The sequence below is a fragment of the Typopeltis vanoorti genome, chromosome 20 (genome assembly GCF_054136105.1).
Source record: "Typopeltis vanoorti isolate ZY-2024b chromosome 20, IOZ_Tvanoo_1.0, whole genome shotgun sequence".
Taxonomy (NCBI): Eukaryota; Metazoa; Arthropoda; class Arachnida; order Uropygi; family Thelyphonidae; genus Typopeltis; species Typopeltis vanoorti.
In genome coordinates, this window is record NC_143568.1 from 75,098,592 (window position 1) to 75,111,545 (window position 12,954).

Genomic DNA, 12,954 nt, shown 5'->3' on the forward strand with positions numbered 1-12,954 from the left:
TTGCAATGGTTAAATGAACCATGACATGTAAGGATAAGAAAGTCATTTGGTTCTTTGCATTGCCTTGATTAGAATGTACCTGGCTACTCTGTATAAATTTGGTCTCCTGGGTTCCAAGAGAATAGAGCTGTGGTAAGGATGCAGAGTCCGGCCCATTTCCATTTTAGTTGCTTGTGGTGAAGAATGATGTCAGTGATATGAGTCTGGCTTCTTATTCAGGTGTTTTGCTTATCTTTGTGTCAACCTCTCCATTTTTCTTTGAGTTGTTGCTAGTTTATTTGCCAGTGCTTTTGTTAGAGACCAAGTTTCACAACATATGTGATTACTGGAAGTATACATTGGTTAAATGTCTTCCTTTTTAAACAAAGTGAGACATCATTGTCCTACAGTCTTGTTCTTTTATTATCCTTGTCACCAGATGTTATGTGAGTTATAGATGGGGCCATCCATATCCTTGGATGGCTCATCCAAAGATATGGTTGAGGAACATACCTTAGCTTAAAATTAAACTTCTGATCAGCAGAGATATTTTTTCTCTAGATACAGAATGTGTAGTGGGCAGGACATTCAGTTTTATAAATTCATTTTTTTTTTCATAACTGATATGTATTTAATACTAATTTGTAATTTTTTTTTGTTTTTTTATAGGTAAACGTCGGTATAACATCAAACTGTGGAAAACTTTCACAGATTGTTTTAATTGTCTTCCAGTGGCTGCAATCGTTGATGAGAAAATTTTCTGTTGTCATGGAGGTAATTTTTTTTTTTTCATTTGTTCATTCATTAGAGCTGATAGCAGGATTAGATTATCTTGATTTTGAGATTAGATATACAGGGTGTTTCAAAAAGAATGACCCGATTTCAAATAATTATATTTAATAATGAAAATGTGGTACAGTTACAAAATAAATTACCAAGTATGAAGTAAGGCCTAAAGTTTCACACGCCACAATTACAAATGCTCAATGTGCATTCATTTGTGGTTCATGGTTGCAGAGATACACAATTTTCAAATCGGGTCATTCTTTTTGAAACACCCTGTATATCTAATCTAAAACAAAACACCCTGTGTTTTGTTTTCTGTTTTATATTTTTATTATTTTTGTTTCAAAGCTTGAAAATACTTCAAATGTGGAAAATACACATTATTTTAAATATTTAATATGCAAATCTTATTGGGCTAAGAAATAACATAATGATAACCTGACAGAAGTCAATGTGTTGGACTCAGAATTCTTATTTCAATTTTCTTTCAGGCTAAAAAAATGCCTTAACTTTATACTGTATTTTCCAAGCTTGAAGCCAGCACCATTTCAAGTTCTGATATTTATTTACAGCTTGTATTGCACAGTGCTCAACATGTTAATTCATTCTTATACAAAATAACTTTTCTTGGATTCATTTGCAAAATTTGCTTTCTTATTTCTCATTCTTTCCTATCTTACTAGGCAAAGTGTTCTTAAATTGTCATCTGATTCAAGTTTTTAAGTTATTTACAGAAAATTCTTAGCCAAATTCTTTTTATTTTAAATCATGTATTTTATTTTTTTGTTATGATTATTTCATTTTTTCATGTCATGTGATTTACTTATTTACTATTATCACCACCATCGAATTCCTGATATCTATCCTCAAAGATGTACGGTGATATGTGTATATATATACACACACACGTGGATGGTCTGAAAAGTTCTCGGCTTCGACCATAATTGGCAATGCTATCAGCAAGAGGATTTTTTTTTTTCTGAGTTGGTACATCTGTCATAAGTCCATGTAAAATTGCAAGTCATTCTATCAAGTAGTTTGTTTTATACAGTTGTCTGAAGTAAAAGTGTTGTCTGTATCCCTTGAAATGGATAAAATTGAGTATCGTGTGGTTATAAAATTCTTTGTAAAAGAAGGTTTAATGCCAAAAGAAGCCTTGAAGATGATCCACATGAAGGACGTCCAAAACAGCTCACAGCAGATCAAAACGCAGTCGCATGAAAATCGCTGAACAGTGCTTGGAACGTTTTAACAAGAATAAAACTGATTTTATGCATCGATTTATTACTATGGATGAGACTTGGATTCACCATTATACACCAGAATCCAAACAGCAGTCAAAACAGTGGACAGGAGGCAGTTGTTCAGTGCCAAAGAAGACAAAATCTGTCCCATCAGCAGGAAATGTCATGGCATCGGTGTTTTGGGATGCTAAAGGCATTTTGTTTATTAATTATATTGAAAAGGATAAAACAATAACCGGGGAATATTATTCCAATCTTTTAACCAGACTAGCTGAAAAAAAATTCATGAGAAAAGACCTGGTTTGCAGAAGAAGAAAAAAATCAACTTTCATCAGGACATTGTACCTGCCCACAAAGGTGTTTTGGCAATGGAAAAATTAAAGGATCTGCACTATGAATTGTTGGAACATCCACCTTATTCCCCAGATTTGGCACCCTCTGACTCTATCCCTTCCCAAAACTAAAACTCTTCCTCGCTGATCAGCGTTTTTCTTCGAATCAAGAGGTGATTGCAGCTGTAGAGGGGTATTTTGCAGATCTTACTGAGAACCACTACAGGGATGAGATAATGGTGCTGGAGCATTACTGGAATAAAGTATTAGTCTTAAGGGAGATTATGTTGAAAAAAATAAAAATAATTTCATCATCATCATCAAATTCCTGCTATGTACCCTCAAGGGGTGTACAGGATATGACAGTACTACATGAAAAAATTACATCATTACTAACTTCCTATCTACAATTTTCCTCCAAATCAGTCTGTTACTTGTCAAGACTCCAACATTATCAGATCTTATATCTCTATCGTCTAAGGCACTTTGTACCGTATCAATCCACCTATATCTTGGTCTTCCTCTGGGTCGTTTTCCTGCCAACCTGGCAGAGAACACTTGTTTTGCTAATCTTTCCTTGCCCACTCTGTTTAAGTGACCATACCACCTGAGATTAGCTCTGCTAATGCATTCCTGGATGCTGACAATGTCAAGTTCTTTCCTAATATCCTCATTTTTAATATGATATTGCCATTGATGCCATCTGTTCACGCCTCTAATCTTTCTCAGGACTCTCATATTTGCGGTCTCTAGTCTTTGGTCAAGTGTTTTACTTCTGACCCAGCTCTCAGATCCATAAGTTAAAACTGGTTTGAACACTGTCTCGTATACAGCTAATTTAGTGTTCCGACTAATTTCTCTCTTATTCCATATGAATTTATTCAATTGACTTCCCACCATACCAGCTTTGCTGATTCTGTTGTCTATTTCTATATTTAATTTATCATCTTCGGTAAAAATTGTGCCTAAGTAGCTGAAATGTTTTACTTGTTCCACAGGTTCTCCATTCACAACACAGTTGACATTTTCAATGATTCTGCCTATTTTCATTGTCTTTGTCTTTTTATTGCTGACCTTCATACCATATCTATTACAACAGCTATTCAATTTAGTCAGAGAATCTTGCAGACTTGTAGCGGATTTATTTAGAAGTATAACATCATCTGCATAAAGCAAAGAGCTGACATTAACATCTCCAATTTTGATATCAGGTTTAACACCACTTTCCTTCATAATGTGATCCATATAGATAATGAATAACAGAGGGGATAATGTACATCCTTGTCTCACACCAGATTTAACATTAAACCATCTTCCTGTACTTCCTTCAATTCTAACTGCTGACTTACAACTCAAATAAAGACCAAGTATTGCTTGATATAATGCCCCATTGACACCATATAACTGTAGCGTATTGAATAGCTGCTCTCTTGGCACTTTGTTGTGTGCCTTTTTCAGATCTACAAAACTTAAATACAGATCTTTGTTATATTCCCATGCTTTCTCCACTAATTGTCGTAAAGTGAAGGTCTGATCCTGACAGCCTCTATTTGGCCTGAATCTAGCTTGTTCTTCACCAAGCTTTTCTTCCACAATTCTTCTCAACCTTTTCTCAAGTATACTGGCATAAATCTTGCCCAGAACACTCAGTAGGGAAATACCTCTGTAATTGTCACATTCAGTTTTATTTACCTTTTTATATATGGGTACTATTAGAGCTCTACTCCAATCATCAGGAATTCGTCCCTCTGTCCAGGCCTTCTGAACTATGCAGCGCAGCCACTGTAAGACTTTTATACCACCATACTTCAGCATTTCTGGTTGAATATCATCTACTCCTGCTGCCTTTCCACATTTCAAGCCTTTGATGGCTTTTTCTACTTCAAGTATGGATATGTATTCCTGACTGCATGCCTGGTCAGTGTTTTTTATCACTGTGCTGTCATCACTGCTTGTTTCATTTAGCAGTTTTTCAAAGTAATTACTCCATACTTCAAGGATATCTTTTTCTCCTGTTTTCATGTCACCTTTATCATCTCTAACTCCTTTTACAGCACTCTTTCCTCCATTCCTAAGCTTCTTCAACAACCTCCAGAATATTTTGCCATCTTATTGATATTTATTTTCTATATTCTTGCCAAAGTCCTCCCATGACTTTTGTTTAGCTAGTTTTACACACTGTTTAGCTTTCTTACATTTGTCTCTGTATTCTGTAAGAGTAAAAGCTGACTTATTTGCCAGGAACTTTTGTTATGCTTTCTTCTTTTCCTTCACTGCCTCTTTAACTTCCTGTGTCCACCAGGGAGTTCTGATTTTTTTATCCTTGCACACAACCTCACCACATGCCTCTCTGGCAGAATCAATCAATCTTTTCTTCAGAGTTTGCCACTGAATCTCCAAGGTTTGATTCCTGTTCTCAAACTCTTTCATTTTCTTTTCAATAATGTTTCTGTATTTTAGTCTACAGTTCACATCTGAGAGCTGCTCAACTTTTATTTGCTTTAAAACTTTCTTACATGTTATTCTTTTCAATATGAAATTCAATTTTATCCTGCTCAAGACTAAATAGTGATCACTTCCAATTTCAAATCCTCTGTACACTCTGGTGTCCTGCACCAGGGAGAAGACATCACTATCAACAATAACATAGTCAATGAGACTTTTCTTATTCCTAGCCTCTTCTAAAAAAATAATTTTGAAATTATAAATTCATTTTTTCATTGTTAGGCTGAGAACTTTTCAGACCACCCTCGTGTGTGTGTATACACCTTATCATCCTGCTTCAGATGCTACTTTTGTTAACCTCTCCCATTCTTGTTTGAATGACTATACTACCTTAGATTACTTCTACGTATATGTCTTAGACTGCTAAGGGTGTTATGCTTTTTTTGTGATATCTTTATTTTTAATGATTCTGCAATTGATGCCATCTATTCACTCCCCCTAGTATTTCTCAGCACCCACATCTGTAGTTTCTAATCTTTGTTGACTGTTTTATATCTAACCCAATTCTCAGATCCATAAGTTAAAATTGGCTTGAGCATTGACTTGAGTGTGTTTGTGCAGATTTTTCTCTTATTCCATATAAATTTATTTGACAAGCTCCTCACCATAATACTTTACTTATTCTGTTATTCTCATTATATCATTCCACATTTTATTTGCCATCTTCACTAAATATGTGTAAATAGCTGAAATATGGCACTTGGTTTATGTTTTTCATTGAGAATGCACTTTGTTTTTCATGTTTCTAGTTATTTTCATAGTTTTTGTCTTTGTTATGTCAATTTTCATAACAAATTTGTTTCATAGTAATTGAACCAAACCAGCCATTTGTGATCATCATTTTAGCAGAATAGTGATTTACCTGTAGTGAAAATCCTCTACCATCAGGATTTTCAGGCTAAATAAAAAATATATAGGATTTTACAAGTTGGAAATACATTAGGATGGTAATTAACACCAACTATTGTTGGTGTTAATTACCATCCTAATGTATTGTTTACCTGTTTACCTGCTGTGCTTAGGAAATTGGTTTTTCTAGCTGGTAAATTGTATCTGTAGCATTAGTGAGACTTTGTTGACAGCATATGTAGTTTTAGGGAGAGAATTTTAGGAGTACAGTATTTTCAAGGAGGATAGAGAGAATAGGATGGGAAGAGATAGCATGGGAGGAGTGATAATGCTATTGATAATAGCTTATTAATTGTAGTCAAAAAGAGTAAGTGGTCACCAGGATAGATTTGGAAGGCAGTACATTTATAGCTGTGGTGTGAAAGAGGGCAACAAAATATATAGTTGGTTGCTAGTGCAAGGAAAGATGTGGATGATATGCATCCACAAATTAGCATGAGTCCAGCTAATTATGATGGGGGACTTCATCTATAGAGACAATTTGAAGAACATAGCAGGAAGAAATTTGCCTTTTAAAAGAGATAAATACTCGGGGAACAACATGTGATTGGAGCAGGATCTGTCCATAACCAAGGTAGGCCACGTGCTTCGTATTAAGGAAAGTGATGATGAAGGCTTGACTTTGCCAAATGTGGAATTTTCATTTAAGAAGGGGTATTTGTAGAACTAAAGGGTAGGTAATTGTGATAAGCTTAGGTGGTGGTTCAGTGCAGTTCCATTGCATAAGAATCTGTAAGGGAAGGAAAATCAGACTGTATATGTAAAATCAGGAGAATAAATTGGAATAGAGTTAGATGGATTAGGTACCATTTAGCAGGAGCTGCAAACAATGAATTTTGTGGAAAATCATGAGAGGAAATGAACCAAGCAAATGAAAGGAAATCCCAAAGAGTTGTTTTGTGGCAAGTAAAAAGAATGACTATGAAAGGATAACCTTAATGACTTCTGATGGTAGGGAGGTGACAAAAGCAGATGAAATAGTTGGGTTACTAAGTGATCACTTTGCAAGGCTGAAAACTGTTGTGAAAATAGAGGTTGAATTGGAAGTGCTTAGGATATTGCAGTATCTCAGTGCATATATAACATGGGATTAGATGGGGATATCATTCCATATATTATGAAATTTTGCAAGGAAATTGGCATTGCACGTGACTAGGTTGTTTAATCGAAGCCCGAGCATTGATTAAGTCTTGGGGGCGTAGCAGGAGGACAAAATAGTTCCATCACATAAAGGAGGCTCCAAGACTGGTAGTGCATTCTCATCACCAATCAGTGGCATGTGCTGACAGTAAAGGTATTGGAGAAGTTGATTAAAGACTTCAGGAATGGGTGGATAAGAATAATACTGTGTGTGAGGGCTAGCATGGCTTTGTTAAGGAGTAGGTCATGGCTTAGTAATTTACTCACTTTTTATTATAGCAACAGTTGAATTGGATAAAGGGAATGACCACATGATGATACTGTTGGATTTTGCAAAGGAATTTGACAGGATACCATATGTGACTCTTAAAACAGAGTGGAGTTGGATATGAACCTGGTGATATGAATACAATTAGGTTGGCTGAACAGATACCCAAGAGGTATGTGGAAGAATAGGGTGCGATAAAAGGCAGTGACTTGTGATGTACTGCAGGGCTCTGGCTTGAACTACTGCTGTTTAATTTGTACATTAATGATATGGGAAATGATTTGAAGGAAACATTTCCCTTCAAATCATTTTGCTGATAATGCAAATTTGTTATTGTAATAGTTAATAAGGATTTAAATATTACATTACATTAGAATGATTTGATTTAAATAGGCTAAGAATATGGGCAAAAAATAAAGAAGGCTAGTTCAATGGGGGGGGAAGCTTAATACGATTGGGATGAAAATATTACAAGCTGTGTAATACATTCATGTAACTATGAAATTCAGACTGAGATTTGGAGGTGTGAGTGGATAGAAAATTAAATTCAGAGAACATGTTTTAAGTGGTCAGAGTAGTTTATAAGATTACTTGGTTATTGAAGACCACACTAACATGTAGAAATAAAGTAGTTATTGTTCCTGTTAAGGTTTTGATACAGCCACATCTGGGTTATAGTGCTTAGGTCTGGTAATGTGGGTTTCTTGAGGATGAGGAAGTAGTGAAGATTCAGAGGCAAGTGATCAAGATGGTAACTTGTGGAATGCCTCCTATGAGGATAGATTTGAGTTGATGGGTTGCAGAAATTTAGCTGATAGGTAGAAAAGTGGGAGATATGATAGAAATGTTTGTTACTAAAAGGTTTTTATAGGATTGACAGATAATTTTTCAGTACTTGGTTCAAGGAAGTGGGGAGAGAATCAGATGTCATCTCTAGAAATTGAGTAAGAGTGTTGTTAGTAAAGGCTTGACAATTTTTTGCCTGGAAAGTGACTGAGTGGAATTGAGTGGATTGCTAGTCTGCTGTGAAGGCTTTGTCAGTGAATTTGTTTGAGGAGAGTTAAAATAGGTACTGTGTGCAATATCTGGGCCTCCCACAACAAGTCTTTCAATTGTATGGAATTTCTTCCCATGGAATAATAATAACTGATATCACCAGATAATTATAATGCTTAAAAAGAGGTGGGAGGGTAGTCTGTGATGTGAACTTATCTTTAGATTACTGGCAATGGCGTGATATTTTTTCTGCCATTATGGAATGGAAAAAAAGTAGGGAAGAGTTCAACAACAGATGCAGGAATGCAAACTAATGATATTCTCTTATAGTATGAAATTACATGTTAATCTAGTAGTAGCTTCATCTATGAGTGCTTGACTTTATGGATGTGATTTTTGATAATTATATTAAAGTAGAAAAACTGTTTTTTTTTTGGATGTATACTGTATGCTTAGCAGTTGTGAGTATACCTGATGTTATTTATGTTTGTTATTGTACACTCTTTTGTATCATGTTTCAGATGTAAAAGGTTAAATTATTTGTTAACTTATATTAGATTTGGTTTATCAAAGAGATATTTAGATTATTTGATGTTCTACAACATTAAATTGTTAATAGAAAACTTGAATAAAGATTGAGTAGCATTAATGGTATATTATAATAGATCATCATCATCATATTCCTGCCATGTACCCTCAAGGGGTGTACAGGATATGATAGTACTACATGAGAAATTTATATCATTACTAACTTCCTATCTACAATTTTCCTCCAAATCAGTCTGTTACTTGTCAAAACTCCAACATTACCAGATCTTATATTTCTATCGTCTAAGGCACTTTGTACCATATCAATCCACCTATATCTTGGTCTTCCTCTGGGTCGTTTTCCTGCCAAATTGGCAGAGAACACGTTTTGCTAATCGTTCCTCGCCCATTCTGTTTAAGTGACCATACTACCTGAGATTAGCTCTGCTAACACATTCCTGGATGCTGACAATGTCAAGTTCTTTCCTAATATCCTCGTTTTTAATATGATATTGCCATTGATGCCATCTGTTCACGCCTCTAATCTTTCTCAGGACTCTCATATCTACGGTCTCTAGTCTATGGTCAAGTGTTTTACTTCTGACCCAGCTCTCAGATCCATAAGTTAAAACTGGTTTGAACACTGTCTTGTATACAGCTAATTGAGTGTTCCGACTAATTTCTCTCTTATTCCATATGAATTTATTAAATTGACTTCCCACCATACCAGCTTTGCTGATTCTGTTGTCTATTTCTATATTTAATTTACCATCTTCAGTAAAAATTGTCCCTAAGTAGCTGAAATGTTTTACTTGTTCCATAGGTTCTCCATTCACAACACAGTTGACATTTTCAATGATTCTGCCTATTTTTATTGTCTTTGTCTTTTTATTGCTGACCTTCATACCATATCTATTACAACAGCTATTCAATTTAGTCAGAGAATCTTGCAGACTTCTAGTGGATTTATTTAGAAGTATAACATCATCTGCATAAAGTAAAGAGCTGACATTAACATCTCCAATTTTGATATCATGTTTAATACCACTTTCCTTCATAATGTGATCCATATAGATAATGAATAACAGAGGGGATAATGTACATCCTTATCTCACACCAGATTTAACATTAAACCATCTTCCTGTACTTCCTTCAATTCTAACTGCTGACTTACAACTCAAATAAAGACTAAGTATTGCTTGATATAATGCCCCATTGACACCATATAACTGCAGCGTATTGAATAGCTTCTCTCTTGGCACCTTGTCATATGCCTTTTCCAAATCGACAAAACTTAAATACAGATCTTTGTTATATTCCCATGATTTCTCGGCTATTTGTCGTAAAGTGAACATCTGATCCTGACAGCCTCTATTTGGCCTGAATCCAGCTTGTTCTTAACCAAGCTTTTCTTCCACAATTCTTCTCAACCGTTTCTCAAGTATACTTGCATATATCTTACCAGGAACACTCAATAGGGATATACCTCTATAATTCTCATATTCAGTTTTATTTCCCTTTTTATATATGGGTACTATGAGAGCTCTACTCCAATCATCGGGAATTCGTCCCTCTGTCCAGGCTTTCTGAACTATGCAGTGCAGCACTGTAAGACTTTTATACCACCATACTTCAGCATTTCTGATTGAATATCATCTGCTCCTGCTGCCTTTCCACATTTCAAGCCTCTGATGGCTTTTTCTACTTCAAGAATGGATATGGATTCCTGACTGCATGCCTGGTCAGTGTTTTTTATCACTGTGCTGTCATCACTGCTTGTTTCATTTAGCAAATTTTCAAAGTAATTACTCCATACTTCATGGACATCTTTTTTTCTCCCGGTTTTCATTTCACCTTTATCATCTCTAACTCCTTTTATAGCACTGTTTCCTCCATTTCTAAGCTTCTTCAACAACCTCCAGAATATTTTGCCACCTTCTTCATATTTATTTTCTATGTTCTTGCCAAAGTCCTCCCTAATCCGTAAACTACAACATATGGGAATGGATATAGGATTGGTGAGATGGATAGCTGGGTGGTTGATGAAGAGATATCAAAGAGTAGTTTATTCAGGAGTAGAGTCCAAAAAACGGCCTGTGACTAGTGGTGTGCCACAGGGTTCTGTTCTTGGACCACTGCTGTTTAATCTGTTCATTAACGATATAGGGAATGGTCTAAGTGGGACAGTTCATTTGTTCCCTGATGATGCAAAGTTGGGTAGGGTGATAGTGAATGCAGAAGATGTCAAAGTATTGCAAGATGACTTAGATAGATTGGAGTTCTGGACTAAGGAGAATGGATGTCAATTTAATGTGACAAAATGTAAGGTTATGCATTTCGGAGTGAAAAGATTAGCAGCAGTATACCACATTGGTGGAACTGTACTCCAAGAGATTGATGAGGCCAGGGTCTTGGGAGTGTCGGTGGATAGGGAGATGAAGTTTAGGGGGCACATTGCGAAAGTAGCTAAATCAGCTCATCAACTCACTTGGTTGTTGAAAAATACCTTGACGAGCAGAGAAAAACAAGTTATTGTACCTCTGTACCGAGCCCTGATAAGACCTCATCTCGACTACTGTGCCCAGATTTGGTCACCTCGGTTCCTTCTTGATGGGGAGGAGGTTGAGAGGATCCAGAGGCGAGTGACTAAGATGATATCAGGTCTATGGAATGCACCATATGAGAACAGGTTGAAGATTTGTGGGTTGCAGAAACTAGTTGATAGGCGAAAAAGGGGAGATATGATTGAGACATTCAAATTGCTAAAATGATTCTATAGGATTAATTCAGATGATATTTTTGAGATCAGGACTGGTGGTGGGAGAACCAGGGGACACCCATGGAAGCTGGGCAAGAGCGTGGTTAGCAGGGGTGTTAGAGCTGGGTTCTTTACTTTTAGAGTGGTAAATGAGTGGAATAAGCTGCCAGAGTCTGTTGTGGGTGCTATGACAGTGAGCGAGTTCAAGGCAAGGTATGATAGATACTGTGAGAATGTTGAACAGCTGTGTGAACATGATGTTTAGGGCCTCCCTCGATGAGTCTAAGGACTCCTGGAGTAGCCCGTGGTAATAATAATAATAATAATGACTTTTGTTTAGCTAGTTTTACATACTGTTTAGATTTCTTACATTTGTCTCTGTATTCTCTAAGAGCACAAGCTGACTTATTTGCCAGGAACTTTTGATATGCTTTCTTCTTTTCCTTCACTGCCTCTTTAACTTCCTGTGTCCACCATGGAGTTCTAATTTTTCTATCCTTGCAGACAACTTCACCACATGCCTCTCTAGGTAAATCAGTCAGGGTTTTCTTCAAGGCTTGCCACTGAATCTCCAAGGTTTGGTTCCCTTCTCAAGCTCTTTCATTTTTTTCTTCAATAATCTTTGTGTATTTTAGTCTACAGCTCACATCTGAGAGCTGGTCAATTTTTATTCGCTTTAAAACTTTCTTACATGTTATTCTTTTCAATATGAAATTCAATTTTATCCTACTCAAGACTAAATAGTGATCACTTCCTATTTCAAATCCTCTGTACACTCTGGTGTCCTGCACCAGGGAGAAAACATCACTATCAACAATAACATAGTCAATGAGACTTTTCTTATTCCTTGCCTCTTCTCTCCATGTGAATTTGTGCACATTTTTATGTTGGAACATGGTGTTAGTAATAACCAGTCCATGTCCTGAGCAGAATTCCAACAGGTATTTGCCATTATTATTAGCTTTGCTCTTTTCTCCAAATTTTCTCAAAACATTTTTGTATGTCTGACAATCACTTCCTACTCTGCTATTTAGATCCCCAACAAGGACCAACTTTTCCTTTTTCATTGTGTCAGTAGCTTTCTCTAGAGCCTCAAAAAATTCCTGCACTTCTACTTTAGTAGAACCTTCTGTGGGACCATAGGCACAAATAAGTCTCATTGTCCATTTCCCCCATTCTGATATTTGCCCAAAGCCTCTACTATGCCTACTCCTTCTTTTCCTTGATTGTCACTGCCTGAATATAACATTTTGTATTTATTGCTCAGAAAGATCTCACTAGTTTTTGTCTTTTTGTTTCAATCACCCTTATTATGTCGATCTGGTACTTATCTAATTCCTCAGCTACCTCCATTTCTTTACCATTCAGGCTTCTTATATTGATAGTACCGATCTTAAACTCTGGTGTTGTTGAGTTGGGGTGTGTTTTCAGATTTGTTCCAGTAGCTGACTTTTCGCTGTTCGCCCTGGTTCCCTGGCGAAAACAATGGGGGACTTGTTTAACCGTGCG

General features: G+C 36.2%; 1 protein-coding gene across 2 annotated transcripts in view; it reads left to right on the forward strand.

The window, feature by feature from the left end:
- Positions 1 to 12,954, forward strand: part of LOC150095572 (serine/threonine-protein phosphatase PP1-gamma catalytic subunit A) — a 207,415-nt gene that overhangs the window by 163,287 nt on the left and 31,174 nt on the right. For both annotated transcript variants that reach the window (XM_090410724.1, XM_090410725.1), the window contains one exon: positions 649 to 753. In XM_090410724.1, coding sequence (XP_090266850.1) covers positions 649 to 753 — 105 coding nt within the window. The remainder of the gene's footprint in view (positions 1 to 648; positions 754 to 12,954) is intronic.